This window comes from Phascolarctos cinereus, unplaced genomic scaffold (assembly GCF_003287225.1).
Source record: "Phascolarctos cinereus isolate Bilbo 61053 unplaced genomic scaffold, phaCin_HiC Scaffold_1;HRSCAF=81, whole genome shotgun sequence".
NCBI classification, from domain to species: Eukaryota; Metazoa; Chordata; class Mammalia; order Diprotodontia; family Phascolarctidae; genus Phascolarctos; species Phascolarctos cinereus.
In genome coordinates, this window is record NW_027555514.1 from 185,368,625 (window position 1) to 185,385,362 (window position 16,738).

The 16,738-nt window shown below is 38.9% G+C and overlaps 1 protein-coding gene across 2 annotated transcripts in view; it reads right to left on the minus strand.

Annotated features, from left to right (window-relative positions):
* Positions 1-16,519, minus strand: part of VWF (von Willebrand factor) — a 202,473-nt gene extending 185,954 nt beyond the window's left edge. Inside the window, exons 1-5 of one of the 2 annotated variants that reach the window (XM_078155450.1) lie at positions 16,361-16,519; positions 12,413-12,467; positions 10,836-11,009; positions 7,891-7,993; positions 5,535-5,743 (exon numbers count right to left, since the gene is read on the minus strand). In XM_078155450.1, coding sequence (XP_078011576.1) covers positions 5,535-5,743; positions 7,891-7,993; positions 10,836-11,009; positions 12,413-12,467 — 541 coding nt within the window. In that variant the 5' untranslated portion in view covers positions 16,361-16,519. The remainder of the gene's footprint in view (positions 1-5,534; positions 5,744-7,890; positions 7,994-10,835; positions 11,010-12,412; positions 12,468-16,360) is intronic. The other variant, XM_020994141.2, reaches the window with a different exon arrangement.
* Between the last annotated feature and the right edge of the window lie 219 nt (positions 16,520-16,738).

Sequence of the window (16,738 nt, forward strand, 5' to 3'; positions counted from 1 at the left end):
TTGTTACAAAAATATTTTGAAATCTTTTCTTTCATCTGTTTGTTGTCTTCCCAGTTTCCCCTTCATATGTCTTCAGAACCTTTTTTTGCTTAGTTGAGTCTCTCACCAAGCTTCCTGGAATCTTGTTTTTCCCTTTACTGCTTCTCTTTATTTGATGAGGTGATGCTGCTCATCATTCTCCACTATCTTTTTCCATAATGACCTTACAAACGAGCTCATACATGAACTGATGGTGTCCTCAGCTACTATTGTTTGTCAAATTGGCGAGGAGAGGAAAGTAGGCTCTTTTGGTCTCTTTGTGTAAAATCCACATTGATTAAATCTTCTTAGGAAGTAAAAACGTTCTGTCACTGTCTTTTCTTATATCCATTTCCTATTTTCAGTGCCAAAAATCATCATTTTCATACTAGATGATATTTATTTACATAACACTTGAAGATTAAATTTTTTTAAATATTGAACAGCTTAGGCACAAGTATAGATTCATAGAAAACTAATATTTCTCCAAGTTGACATTGGCTTGTTAATGATCATACTGGGATCTGATCATTCAGCCAGTTATAGATATTATTATCTACAATACATCTCTCCATCTTGTGCACAAAGATAGCATGAGAAACTTTCAAATTCTTTGGAGAAACCTAGGTATATCATGTCTACAGTATTCTTTTGATCTGCCAACATAGTTACTATTTTCCAAAAAAAGAGGTTAGCTCAACATTACCTGTTCTTAATTAAGCCATAATAGCTTCTAGGAATGGTTTCCTTCACAAAATGCTCCAGTAACGTGCTACATCCTAGAATCTTGCCAGAAATTAAAATCAAGCTCACTAGCCTATAACTTTTAGTTTCCCTCTTCCCTTGTCCATCACAATACCTGGCAAGTTTCATTCTCCACAATATCTGGAAGCTCCCTGACTGGGGATCAGCAATTATGTCTTACAGTTCTTTAAGTAGCCTGAAATAAAGTTTGTCTGAGGCTAGTGACTTAAGCTCATTAAAGTCAGGCTAAATGTTCTGTTATTGTCGTTATGATTTAAGAAGATAATATAATGATAGCTATAATCCTACTATACAATTTCCTTTTTGAAGTTATTATTACCATTTGAACAGGATAGTAATAAAAACTTCATTCCAAAAAGCCATAATAGCCACAAGAACTCAAAGGAAATTTTAAGTAGCTGTGGCAAGGTTAAATTCTGACCATAGAGATGCTTACCTATTGTCATGGTCCCATCAACCCTGAGAAATGATATTATTTCTTTTTTGAATCCTCCTCCTATCCCCAATATAACTAGAAAAGTCTTTTTTCCCCTTAAGATTCATTGCCAGTTGCATCCTGAGATTTTGAGATCCTGACAATTTTCTTTCTGTACTGTACTGGTCTTTTGTATTCATCCTTTATTATGTGTTATGTATTAACCACCTTCTATTTTTGTTATTCAGTTGTTTCCATCATGTCCAACTCTTCATGACCCCACAAAGATACCAGAGTGGTTTACCATTTCCTTCCCCAGCTCATTTTACAGATGGGGAAACTGAGGCAAACAAGGTTAAGTGACTTGCCCAGGGTTGTACAGCAAGTAAGTGTCTGAGGCTAGATTTGAGCTCAGGAAGATGAGTCTTCCTGACTCCAGGACCAGCACTCTATCCACTGCACCACCTAGTAGCCCATCTTCTATACATCTTTAAAATGTAAGATGATCACTATGAAAGACTTGGCTGCTCTAATCAATACAAGGATCCAAGACAATTCCAAAGGACTCATGATGAAAAAATGCTGTCCACCTCCAGAAAGAGAACTGATGAAATCTGAGCACAAATTGAAGCATAATTTTCTCGCTTTCTTTATTTTTCTAGCTTTTTTTTTTAAAAATGTGGCTAATATGGAAATTGTGTTTTGCATGATTTCATATGCATAATCAATATCATATTGCTTGCTTTCTCAGTGGGTGGGGAAGAGGGTGGGAAAAAGGGAAAGAATTTGGAACTCAAAATTTAAAAGGAATGTTAAAAATAAATAAATAATGATTTTTTAAAAATAAAATGTAAGTTAATCACTGAGTTCCTAGTACATTTATATCAATCTCTTTAGATACATTGTCTTTTTCTTTATCATCAAAATTATTTCTGTCGTATCTTTGGAATTTCATTTTTTGAGAACTTACTATTAGGCCATTGGACCTACCGATACTTTTTATGTTCTGTCTGAAGTCTTTTCTCCCCAAATCCAGAAGGCATTAAGACTATGGTCAGCTTTCTGCTCATTCTCTCCAACAGATTTTTCAATGGAATGGTCACTTGCTTTCAAACTCCCCACCTTCCATATCACAGCAACCATTTCCTTCCTGTTTGTGTGTCAAAATTAGATCCAAAATAGTAGCTACTCTCACTTCCTCCACATTTTGAAAGACGAAATTATCATTATGATAAGCCAAAAGTCACAAGCATCTTTGCTTTTGCAACAGAAAGAAACATTCTCATAGATGTCTCAATAACAGTTCCTAATCATTATTATATTGTGCCTCTGTGACAGGTTTATGATCTATTTCCTAAACACTGATTATTTCTGTCTTCTGTCCTATTGGTCTAGGTGTTTCTTCCTATGTTGATTCTCACTCAAATGTGCTCTCTACCATGTATGCCACCTGGACTTCCTCACTTAAGTAAATCTTCTTAATGCATATACCATTTTGAAGTGAATGCATTCTATCCCATTTAAAAATCATACCTTTCCAGAGCCTATTTGAGTCTTGAGTCCTATCCTACCAAATTTCACAGATACTTTAAAATTCAATACATCAATTGACCCATAACTTCATCAATGTGGGAATTCCTTCCAGTGGTGCAAAGTGAAATAAACCTATCGATGCTTTCTCATTCTAGGTGACTCTGTCTACATCTTCCTACATATCCTCAATAGGATTTCCATCATCTGTGCTGGAGACCTTCCTTTAGGTCTTTCAACATTTGGTGGGTACCATTGCGGTACTTAGACTTTTCCTCATTTTCACTACATTACAAGTCGACCTCCTTTTCAAATCATAGATCTAGAGGTCATTTATGCCACTAATTCCATGCAAGTAAATGATATTTATGTAGTCGAGTTTTCCTCCTTGTGTTAAGATCTATAGTTTGCTCTGTTGTGCATTTGTGTACAGACAACTGAGGCCATGAATATTTTTGCCAGCTCCCTGCTTAGATTGAACAACCCTGGGCAAATTAAAACTTCCCAGTGCCTGCAAGCATCTTTGTAAGATTCTAAGTTACAGGTGAATGCAACTGAGAGAAGTTTCCTTACCAAAGAGATCCCCAAATCTATGAAATCACAAGTATATGCCTCACCACACCCTCAGAAAAACCATTTGATGGGGTTGTCCCTCCATCCTCCCACCCCAGGACTAACTTGAGTTCTGAGTTCTAGCCTGGTACAAACTGATGGCTGTTCCTTCAGTTTGGGAGTCACTATGTGCTCTCCCTGAGGTTGAAATGCAAGGTTTAAAAAAGAATAGATATGGGGCAGCTAGGTGGCACAGTGGATAGAGCACCAGCCTCGAAGTCAGGAGGACCTGAGTTCAAGTCCAGCTTCAAATACTTACTAGCTGTGTGACCCTGGACAAGTCACTCAACCCCAATTGCCTAAAAGAAAAGAATAGATTTTACTGCCCAAGAAGAAAAGTCATCATCCTTCAGCACAGTCATGAAGACAGTGTGGAGCAGTAGAAATAGCACTGGGCAGAAAACCTTGGACCTGGAACCTTGCTCTGCTACTTGTTCACTACGCGACCTTGAGTGAAAAATACCTTTTCTGAACCTCTTTTCTCATCTGAACAATGAGGATAATAATACTTCTATTATCCACCTTAGAAGGTAACATGGCATAGTCAATAGAGGACTCCCCTTGGAGTCAGGAAGACCTGGTTCCAGGACAAGTCTCTGACATAAACTAGCTATGTAGCTTGGGGCAAATCACTTTACTTCTTAGAGCCACAGGCAATGGTCTAAGGTTTATAAATTACAAAGAAGTTGTTGATCTAGGATGGTGGAGGGAATTTCCACAATGGAAGTTCTCCACTAATGAAATAACCCTTTCCTTCCCAGCAAAAAGGTTATCTATCTCACATGTCTATTATGAGGTTCGAAAGTTATATATGTGTGTGTGTGTGTATATATATATATGTGTATATATATATATATATATATATATATATATATATATATATATATATATATAAAGTACTTTGAAATCCTAAAGAGTCATACAAATAAGGATTATTGCTATCATCCTTACATCGTAGGATTTAAGAATTATCTAATCAAATTCCCTTATTTTACTGATGAGGACAGCTGTGGCCCAAAGAGGTTGAATGATCATCATCAACACAGTGTAAGGTGTTATCAGTTCCTGATTAATCACGGATTAATTACCCAGTGTATAATTAATTATTCTTAGTTCTGGCTTCTCTTTATCTCCTCCCTTCTGTTGATACCTTTGCAGCATTATCTCTGCTTACTAGAATTTCCACTGAGTAGAGGCAGGGGGGTGGGGGAGGAAAGGGGGAAGGGAACGGGTAGGGACAAGAAGAATAAAGAAAAACTCTGATTCATCCATTTTTGCTTCCATCTGGGAAGAGCTCTGATTAAATAGGTTTGGTGATTAAAATTACCAGCCAAAATCAGATTTAGGAATTATCAGTGCTTTTCAATTATCCATGCTACACTCTGTTGCATATAAATGAATGAATGAGAAAGTATTTATTATGTACTTACAATGTGCCACGCACTGTGCTAAGCACGGGAGTTACGAATTCAAGAAATCATGACCGTCTCTGCTCTGAAGGACCTACCATGTCTAAGCAAATAATGATTTCATTGATCCTGGTTCAGGTCAATAATAATAAATTATATTTCTTATGTGTCTTAAGGTATAAAAGAGTGCTTTTCCCACAACATCTTTGTGAAGCAGGTAGTGACCAGGCCCCCATTTGACAAATGAAGAAATTGACACTTACAAAATAAAAGTATCTTAACCATGGTCACAGAGATAATAAACATCAGAAACAAAAACTGAACCCAGTTCTTCTGATTTAGTCCATCACTCTTTCTGTCGTATTCTACTGTCTCTTTATACCCTGTTTGTCCAGAGCATTGGTTCTCAAAGTGTGGTCTGGGGACCCCAAGGGACGTTTCAGGGGGTCTACAAGGTCAAAACAATTTTCATGATAACACTAAGATATTTTAATTTTAATATGGCAAATGTTGATAGACGTAAACCACATAAACAAAAGCTCTTTGGAGGTGACTTCTATAATTTTTAGGAGAATAAAGGAGTCCTGAGATAAAAGAACAAAACATTTTAAGAAATATTAGTCTAGAGTAGGGGGGTGGGAGGTGGAACAAGCATTTGGTAAGGACCTACTATGTTCCAGACACACTGTTTTACAGCCCTTTACAAATATTTCATTCAATGGGGTTGATTTCAGCTACTTCTCTGTAACCATTTCTGAGGAAAAACCTAGCTCATTAAATCCTACCTTCCTGGGTTATAAAGTCATCTTCTGCAAAGTCATTGAAGTTGCCACACAGTCCACAGGTCTTATTGAAGTGTCTTTCAGGCAGGAAAAGCTGGAAGTTCCCATCAGCATCAATCTTGGCCACAAAGCCGTAAACCTCACTGGACAACTTGTAGTAACCAGCCTCCATTTCTAAATATAGCCCTTTGGAGGCATAAGGAATGGAAATTCTGTAAAAGAATTCATCAGCTTACCAAGTGACATGTTTATGTCTCAGTCTCCACAATTGCTCCCCAATCCCATTTCTTTCTTTTTTTAATTTATTTTATTTTTAATTTATGAAATAAATTATGAAATAAAACAAGTATTTCCATAGGTAGTACAATAAAAAAAAAGATAATTTGACATAAAACTGCAAATCTGCTATGTACAACTTGCTATTCCTTTCAAATATACAACAAAGTTATCATGTAACTTTCTTTTTTTTCTTCCCTACCTCCCGTCCTAGAAATGGCTACCACTAGACACAGATAAATAGATAAATAGACAGACAGATAGATAGATAGATAGATAGATAGATAGATAGATAGATAGAGACAGATAGATAGATCTGTGTATGTATATATGAATATATGTAAAATTACTCTATACATACTTCTATTTATCAGTTCTTTCCATGGAGGCAGATAGCATCTTTCTTCATATGTCCTTTATAATTAATTTGATTATTTATAATAGTCAAAATAACATCCACTCAAAGTCATTCTTAAAACAATATTACTGTTACTGTATAAAACGTTCTCCTGGTTCTGCTCATTTCACTCTTCATTATTTCGTGTAAGTCTTTCCATGTCATTCTAAGATCATTGAGTTCATAATTTCTTATAGCATGGTAGTATTCCATCACAATCATATACCACAACTTGTTCAGCCATTCCCCAATTCCTTTCAACAAACATTTGCTAACCAAAAGCCCTCAGTTCCCTCACTTTGACATTTACAAGCTCTGGGAATACAACCAAGACATTTCTCTCCTCTAAGGTTCAGTTTCCTTCTCTATAAAATGGAAATTTTATTTTTGTTCTATATAATTCATAGGCTTGTTGTAAATAAAATATTTCATAAACCCTGAAGTGCTGTATAAATGTGAATTCTTGTTATGAGGACCTCCTTTGTACAGAGTATCTCCAGGGGAGGGACAGAGTTTGAATAAGACACAGTGCCTGTCCACATGGAATTTGCTCCCAGTTCAGCCAAGTGAGACATCATGGAATCGTTCGACCTGGTCTCAGAGGTTAGAACTAAGAGGTATAGGTGGAATTTGAAAAAAGGCAGATATGTAGGCTTAAAGTAAAAAAAAAAATTTTTTTTTAAAACCTTCCTAAGCACTAAGGTGGGTCAAGGTGGAATGGAGGAGCTCCAGAAGTAGAGGGTTTTCCTTCATGAGGCCTTTAACTGGAGGCTAGAGGACCCTTTTCAGATACACTGTGAAGGCAATCTGCTTTCCTTTATGAGCTGAACTATTTGGCTTCTAACTTCCCTTCGACTTCTGAAAATTTCTGGTGGGGGTGGGGGGAAGCATCTAATAGAAATTAGTAGATCTAAGTTCTACTCCCAGCTCTTCTTTACACTATGTGACATTAGGCAAGGCTGGGTTCTACCATTAGCACACCATGATAAGTTATTTCACCTCTCTTAGTTTCTTGTGTTTAAAATTAGGGTGTTAATGATTCTACCACTGGGCATCTAACCCAAAAACAGCAGAGACAGAAAGGTCCCATCTATACCATAATATTCATAATAGCACAGTTAATAGCAGCAAAAAAGAAAACAAACACAAACAAACAAACAAATAAAAAACAAAACCTAGAAATGAAGTAAGAGCCCTTTGAATGGGGAATGCCTAAATAAATCATGCCAGATGGGTGCACCATAAGAAATGATGAGTATGACAAATAATTGACAATAAAGGTATAAAGACTTTTATGAAAGAGATGGAGAGCTAAGAAAGCAGAACTAAGAGAGAAAATCTGCACCATGACCACAATAATGTAAGTGAAAACAGAGCTAAAAGACACCATATTTCAAGTTAAATGCAATGGTTCCAGGTATTTCATGATAAAGTACACTTCTTTCCTTCTGATAGAGAGGTGGTGGACTGCAGGTACAGAACGGTCAATACGCTCTCAGATGCAGCAGTTAAACTTTTACTTTGTTACAAAGAGGGTTGTATTGGGAAAGAAGTATTGAGAAATGAGAATGGTGTCAAAGATAAAATTCATCAATAAAACATTTAATATTAAAAATGAATAGACTAGGTTAGATTATCTCTAAGATTCTTTCTAACTCTTTAACTTTCTGTGAGTTCTTGGCTTACCTTTGGTCTCCCTGTGTCACGGTGCCATTGATAAATAAGTGGATATCAAAAAATTCCCCAAGATACACAGAGAGACTTTTCCTCTTGCCATTTTCAAAACCCCCTGCAATATTAAAAGAAATCATTGGTGGATGAAAGAAGATGTATTTTCTTATTCTTCTTAAGGTTGAAATCATTAAATAAAAAGACCTACTTATGGAATTCTTTCATCTATATGGTATGGAGCACTTTGAACTAACAGAAATCCTCCCAAGGAAGCATAGCAAACAGATACTTTGGAGTAATCTTCAACTCTTCTGTCTTCCTCACCACCTCAGCCCCTACATCTAATCAGGCCCAGCCTTCTATCCACTACACCACCTAACTGCCTCAAAGTCTAACAATTAGAGATACCCTAAGGTAGAATTGACTGAATGACCATTTGTTGCATATATTGTAGAGGGCATTCTTGTTTGGGAATGATTTATGGTAGATGGCCTCTGCAGTCCTTTCTAACCTTGAGATTCTGTGCCTCTGGCATCCTTGCTCCCTTCTCTTTCCTATAGAACCTCATATCACCCACCAAGGACATAAATAAGGTTGGGGAGAACCTATGTATCAAACAGTTGAGGTGCTGGAAGTGAACTGAACAGAGAAAGGGTCTTTAAATCTAGCAGAATTTAGTTAACAAGCCATCAGGACCACAGCACAAATGAGGGCCTGTGAATAATCATTCCAGGAGCTGAGATGATTTCAACTGAGATTCTCCCCTCTGATGGGGGGATTAAGAAAAGAGCTAGTCTGGTACAGTAGACAGAATATGGACTTGGTATCTAGGAAGACCTAGATTCCAGAGTAAAGAAACAATGGATTTGGAGTCAGAAGACATGAGTTTAAATTCTACATCCGCCATCAACTACCTGAGTAACCTTGGTCAAGTCATTTAACTTCTAGGGCCATAATACTATGGGGGTGGGGGGAAGCAGCAGGGAGGAATACTAAATGATTTCCAAGATCCCTTCCAGCTTTAAATCTATGACCCTATGACCCACCTCAAACCCCATCTCTTTCATGAAGGCTTCCCTGAGTACTCACTGGTGCTCTCCCTCTTCTCTGAATTACTAAAGTCAACACCAACCGGTTTAGCACTTCATCATTCTTTAATGAGTTCATGTACAAGGCTTATCTCTTCATCTAGACCATAACATGCTTCAGGGCAAAAATTGTCTCATCCTTCTTGGTATTCCCCATAATACTGAGCACAGGGCTGCATACTTAGCAGATACTACTTAGTATAATAACAGCTGGCATTCATATAGTCTGTTTTACCAATACTATCTCATGTCATTTTTTTCACCAACTCTGGAAGTCCCCATTTCACAAATGAGGAAACTGAGCCACCTGCCTCAGTGCCACATAGTAAATGTCTGAGGTCAGATTTAAGTTCAGGTCTTCCTAAGTCCAAATCCAACTGTCTACTGTGCCACTCACCTGCTTGATATTCAGTAAAGACTTGTTGAGTCATTCAGTCATATCCAACCCATCATGACTCCTGTGGGGTTTTCTTGGCAAAAACACTAGAGTGGTTTGCCATTTCCTTCGCCAGTTGTACCCATTTTACAGTTGAGAAAACTGAGGCAGACAGCAGTCCAATGACTTGCCAAGGATCACACTGCTATTAAGTGTCTGAGGCAGGATTTGAACTTAGGTCTTCCTGACTTCAGGCCCTGCACTCTATCCACTGTACCATCTTAGCTATCAATAATGCTTGCAATACACTTTAGAATCCTTAGCTTCCTTCAAGGCTCACCTCAAGTGCTGTCTCCTATAGGAAATCTTTCTAGATCCTCCTAGTTGTTAATACTCTCTTCTTAAATTACACATACGTGTATATGTGTATATATATATATGTGCACATGTATATGTGTGTGTGTGTGTGTGTGTGTGTATGTATCTGTTTAAGTGTATCTTGCCAATGGAATGTAACCACAGAATTAATTTTGTTCAAATCATGCCTAAAACAGGGTGATATGTACTTGCCAAAAGTATTTGCCACTGTCCTGGAAGATATCCTAGTGCAGAGTCCTGGAAGATATTCTGGTGCAGAGGGATTCCCTATGGATAATAAAGTCTCCTAGATACTCCTGTTAACACGGAATATTGTACTTGTTGCATTAAATCCAGAACACTACTGGGCTTCCTCAGCAAGATCTATGTTTACTCAGAAAGATTCAGCCTAACAATTCATACAGGAAAAGCAAGATGGATGAGGAACGCCTAGGCCACAGACACGCAGTTGAAATGTCAGTCCACTGAGTTAGTAAATCCAGACATACCAACTTGGCAATGAGTTGAACTGAGAATTGAATAGGTAGAAAGGAACAGGCTAAACTGCACTTGGGGGATTACATATTGCTTTTAATGATTCCAAGTTGTTCAGCAGCACAACAATCAATCTTTTTTGACATAGATGCTATATGGTTACAAGTCTTAGAATGCCACAATTTCCAAATAACTAAAGTTGCAGCTAACTCAAAATTCAACAAAGGTAAATGGTAGGAGCAAGAAGGTGTCAACACATTTCCAATGATGGCATCTGCTCTAGAAATGGCATAAAAACTATTATTCTTAATCTTTAATTCTATAGGGAATCTCTCTACCATTCTGGTGATGTTGCATAGGTTTAGTGGAAAGAATCGGGCTTCCCTCATGGTTCTGCTACTTACTGCCTATGTTATGTTGGGCAAATCACATCACTTCTCATTTATAAAATAAGGATGTAGGAATACGGGATTCCTATGGTCACTTCAAGATCTAAATTCTATGATCCTGTGACCTCAGTTGATGGGTTATAGAAAAATCATTCCTTTCCTCTCATAATTGCTTAGTCACTCTTATCTTAAGCCAGCTTGCCTTTGACGAGTCATTACACTAACTCTTGACTCCTCCGTTCAATGCCCACTCACCCAAAATGGAGAAAGAGTGCTTCCAGCAGTCTCCAGTGAGGAGGTAACTGCAGTCTCCACCAAAGCTGTAGAAGTGGTCATCAAAGGTTTTGATGTGGTCATCTCCAAAAAGGGTGCAGCGACTGACTGACGTCTGCCCCTTCCTGCCTTCCACGAAGAAGGATGGAAAGGAAGCTGGGAGGATAGAACACAGGTCAGTGCTACTAGGCCCACCAACCCAAGCCATATTAGACACGATGAGGCTGAAGAAAATGAGACTGAATCCACCCAAAACTGGACTTTGGAGTCAGAATTAATCAATCAAGAAGTTTTGATTGAAGTATATTATTTGCTATTTTTCTCTTCTGTTTTGTTTTGTTTCTTCTTTCTGGTGGTTCCTTCTATTGGTTCTAATTCTACCTTACAACATCACTAATGTGAAAATATGTTTAATAGGAATGTATATATATAGTTTATGTCAGATTACGCGTCATTTTGGGAAGGGAGGGGAGAGGGAGGGGGAGAAAGATTTAAAACTCAAAAGCTTATGGACATGATTGTTGATAAATCAAAATAAATTAACTTTTAGAAAAAAGGAAAAAAAATGTATTTAGCAAATGCCAATATGTGCCAGGCTCTGTGCTAAGAGACTTTGAGAATTGCTGTGACTAAAAATAAGTCATCATCCTATCGTCAGAATGATGAAGAGCCTCTCCAAAATTAACTAACCTAGTGTGCAGTAGGCACTTAATGAAAAATTCTTCAATTGTTTGTTAAATCAAGGTAATAAAGAGTCCATTGCTTAAGAAAAAGAACTGATGGAGTGTGAATGCAGATCAAAGCATACTATTTTTCACTTTATTTTTTTATGGGCTTTTTTTTTTAAATCTGTATTTTCTTTTACAACATGACTAATACAGAAATATATTTTGCATGATTGCACATGTATATCCTACATCCAATAAGGAGAGGGGAGGGAAGGAGAAAATTTTGGCACTCAAAATTTTAAAATAAAAGAATTTTAAAACATGTTTTTACATGCAATTGGGAAAAAATAAAATACATATTTTTTTAAATTGCCATTTAGGCTTTGGGCCCACCAGGTATGGATGCATATAAAGTTCTTGTTTCCTCTTAACAGGAGTGGGGTAGGAGGGTGGGAATAGTGGATATGGAGCAAAGCTGGAGTAGTCTGCTGGAGCAGGCTCCTGTTACTGGAAAACTGATTGTTAAATTTTCAATGTAAGCATTTACATCTCAGAAATTGGCAAAGGCTACAAATCACGGCTTTAATTTATTAGTTTGTTGATTTTTAGACTTAAGGAAGTAATAGAGAAAATGTCAACAAGGTACATTAAACTTAAAAGTCTGTTCCACATACATTTTCCCTCACAGAGCCAGTTGTTAAACATTTACCAGCACACCACTAAGTAAGGGACCTGACAAACCACCAAAAATCTCAAGATGCCGAAGGCAGACAAAGCAAAACAACAAACATTTAAGTACTTATACTACATGTCAGGCACTGTGCTAAGCATTAAGACAGCAAGTAATGTAAATATTCCGCACCAGACGAAAATAAGAACATCTTTCCTTACCTGGTATGAGGAGGCCCAGAGCAAGAGGTATAAACATAAGCTTCAGGCACGTCATCTGTAAAGAAAATGGAGAAAGAATCCTGTCAGTAATGCTCGAGGTCCACTGTAAGACTACATAGTAGAATGTTTTATCGCTGGCAGGGTTTGGGGTAAGGAGGAACAAATGTCCTGGTTGTCTTCCTTCTTTTCTTCCTCCTTTCCTCTTTCCTTCCTAAAATGAGCCATCTGCTATTTGTCTTAAGCACAAGGCCCATCACAGCCCTAAACATAAGAGGCAGCTGTAGTTGGTGGAAGGACCATTGGACTGGGAGTTAGGAGGTCTGGTGTCAGCTCCTGGTTCCAACACAAACTAGTGGGACGGCCGTGGGTAATCCATGTAACTATTCTGAACTCACCTGTCAGATGAGGATACTAATAATTATACCACCTAGTTCATTGGCCGTTGTAAACTATAATGTGCTATAAGAATGAAGTGTTCAGCATGATAAGAGCTAGATGGTTCAGTAGATAAAGTACTGAGCCTGGAAACAGGAAGACTCATCTTCATGAGTTCAAATCCAATCTCAGACACTTACTAGCTGTGTGACTCTGGCCAAGTCACTTGTTCCTGTTTGCCTCAGTTTCCTCATCTGTAAAATAAACTGGAGAAGGAAATGGCAAACAACTCCAGTATCTTTTCCAAGAAAACCCCGAATGGGAACATGAGTTAAATGGCTCAAAAACAAGAGCTCAGAATCCCTAAATCCATAGTCCAAAGACTCAAATCAGTGAAAAATATCCTCCCTGCTTTCTTTCCCATGCTAATCACTTCTGATTTTCATTATGCTTCAGATTATAGAATCATAAACTAAGAATTAGGAGGAACCTCAGAAGTCACCTAGTCCAACCCCCTAATTTTATGGATGAGGAAACAGGCTGAGTCAGAATCAATAAACATTTATTAAGCCCCTACTATGTGTCAGGCCCTGTGCTAAGAGCTAGGAATACAAAGAAAGGCATAAGACAGTCCTTATACTCAAGAAGTTCCCAATCTAATGGGGGGGGGGGGCCAGAGATACAACACATTTTTTTAAAAGAAGCTGAAAAGGTGTAAGGTTACCCCATACAGGGACATGATGAAAGGAGGGAAATGATCTGAGGAGGTGAAAATTTCAATGTTGATTTCATCTTGCAGAACGGTGAGTTTCTGGAAATCACAAAGTCCAGAAAAGCAGTCTGGTGGGAGAGAACTGAATACCCTGAAAGGATCAGGTCGCCAATGCCAACTCATGCAAGTTAAGTGACTTGCCCAAGGTCACACAGGTTGTCCTATGATCACCAGCAGAATGAGCCTAAAAAATGTTAGAGAGGCAATCATTTTTCCCCAAGAGCCTAAAACTGTGGACCTTTAGTTTCTGGTAATGGTTGGTGGTGTTGTTCAGTTGTTTCAGTCCTTTCTGACCCTTTGTGATCTCTTTTCGGGGATTTTCTTGGCAAAGATACCAGAGTGGTTTGCCATTTCCTTCTCCAGCTCATTTTACAGGTGAGGAAACAGAGGCAAACAGGGTTAAGTGACTTGCTCAGGGTCACGCAGTTAATAAACATCTGAGGCCAATTTTGAACTCACGAAGAGCAGTCTTCCTGACATCAAGCCCAGTGTTCTATGCACTGTACCACCCAGCTGACCCCCAGTGATAGGTACTCCTTGTTAAAATGTGCTACGATGTTTTAGAATCATAGCCTTTTAAGGAAGGAAAGGAACACACCTTTATGGATACCTAACTATGCGAGGTGCTTTACAAATATTGTTTCATTTGATCCTCGCCACAATCCTTTGAGGTAGGTGCCTGAGGTCACGTAGCTAGCAAGTATGTGAAGCCAGATTTGAACTCCCATCTTCCTAACACCAGGCTGCGCTCTCCAGCTACTGTACCTCCTAGCTGACCCTACTATTCACAACTTCTCTAGTCAGTTAAGCACATACCCACATTGGCCTAATTATAGGTGCCCTCAAATATAGGTGAAACCACTAAAATGTGATATTGCTAAGAGGAAAAAAACACATAGGTATAAGCTGGGGCAAAAAATGAAACTGATTATAGTTTCGTTCCAGTTTTATACCAGCCAGGTTTACTTTGGGAGGAAGACAATGTTGACTAGGCCTTATTTTTGAACTAACAAGGTATTGATATTCATCAACTACATACAGGCCACAGGGGAAAGACCTGACTGCCCTCTAGGGATGATCCTGCCCAGGAGAGCTACGAGCAAAGGAAAAATAGAGAGTCAGAGAATCATGAGACTTAGATCCAGAAGGCACTTGAAAGATCATCTACTCAAAGTCTCTTATTTTAGACATAAGGAAACTGAGGTCTATTCTCAGCCAGCTGCCTCTCCAAAATTTTTGCTCATGAACTTCCACTTAAGGAACCACGCTAGGAAATGCTAATTCATTTTAATCTGAGTCGATGTCAAGTGGTTTGTGTCACATAATACTTTTTGAAGTACTTTCCTCACTGTGATCCAGTGACGCAAAATTCATTTTATAGAAAAAGAAACAGGACCTGGGAAGGTTAAATGATTTTCCCAGGTTCAAACCACGTTCCCTGATTTGAGCTATAACTTAAACCTGGGACCTAGGGAAGCCTGCTACAAAAACCAAAGCCACAGCATGGATGCCAAAGGTAAATGTCCAAGACTTTTGAGTCATTTGCTGGCTGGGATTGTATACTGCCAGAGGGAGACTATATGGTACAGTCAATCAGTCAGTCAACAAATATATGCTAAGCACCTACCATGGGCCAAGCACTGAACTAAGGGCTGGAAATACAAAGAAAGGTAAATTATCTCTGCTCTCAAGGAGCTCACAGTCTAATGGGGGAGACAACATTCAAGCAGCTTTGCACAAACAAGCAATCTACAGAATAAATAATCAATAGAGGGACAGCACTAGAATTAAGAGGGATTGGGAATGGCTTCCTATAGAAAGTGGGATTTAGTTGGGACTTGAAGGAAGGTAGGGAAGCAAAGAGGTGGAGAGGAGAAGTGAGAGCATTCCAGGCATAGGGGACAGCCAGTGAAAATACCCAGAATGAAGAGATGGAGGGTCTTATTCGAGGAATAGCAAGGAAGCCATCAATGGCTCTAAGAGGGTGTGGGGGGAGGGATGTAAGAATATTGGAAAGGTCGGAGGGGATTAGGTTATAAAGGGTTTGGAAAGCAAAACAGAGGATTTTATATTTGATTCTGGAGGTGACAGGAGCCACTCAAGTTTATTGAGGGAGGGAGGTGGGGGGGGTGACATAATTCTACCTGAGCTTCGGGAAAATGACTTCGGTGGCTGTAGTGGAAAGAGTGCTGGATTTTGAGTCACAGGACCTGAGTTCAAATCCTGACTCTATCATTTCTTGCCTGTGTAACCTTGGGCAAACCACTTTAAGTTCAGCAGGCCTCAATTGCCTCATGTGTAAAATGAGGAGGATGGCCCAAATGACCTCTGAAATCCTTTCCAGCTCCATGGGCCTATGACTTGAAATACTGGATTTAGACTTAGAAGACGCCAAAATCTATGCTCAGCTGTGCTAGCTGTAAGACCTTGGGCAAGTCATTCTGTTAACATAACGTTCATTAGATAGCTCATTTAATCTCCCTGAGCCTTAGTTTCTCCATTTGTAAAATGGGGACAAAACTACCTATAATAACCACCTCACAGGGATGTTGCCAGAATCAAACTAGATAATGGATGCAAAGCACATCATAAACCATAAAACGCTATATAAATGTGAGCTACCTTCTTTGCTTGGGTTATCTCCACCACCGCAGTCTATAGGCAGCCCAGTCTCCACCAGGTCACTTCTAAATCTTATCCCATCTTCCCTCCCTTATCCCTCCTCCACCTGTCAAGCCTCCTCTACTCACCCCAGCCCATACTGAGTAAAGAGATTTTCTCCAAACAAACCATACCCTTACCCTGCTGGGTCTCTGAGGCCTTCTGGAAAACAGCCTCCAACGTGGTTGACAAATGTCCTTAGGGGTCCATGCTTCCCAGTTTTGGGGGCTGGCTAGCTCAGAACTCTTTTGACTCTGAAACGTCTAGCTGTTATGCAGCCCAAGAGCCTAGGTCTTTATGCAAAGGGACATAAAATCAAAGTGTTGACGTCAGTCAGAGCATCCCCCACCCCCATCCACAATAGCCAACCTGCTTCTAGGGGGAATTGGCCTTCATTTAATTGCCAGAAGAAGAAAAAAAAAACAACAATGGAAGGAAATGGCATTAGACACCCCACAGTGCTGATAAGACTTTGAAGAATTTGGTGGGAACCCTCATTGGCAAGACTTTTAACAAGC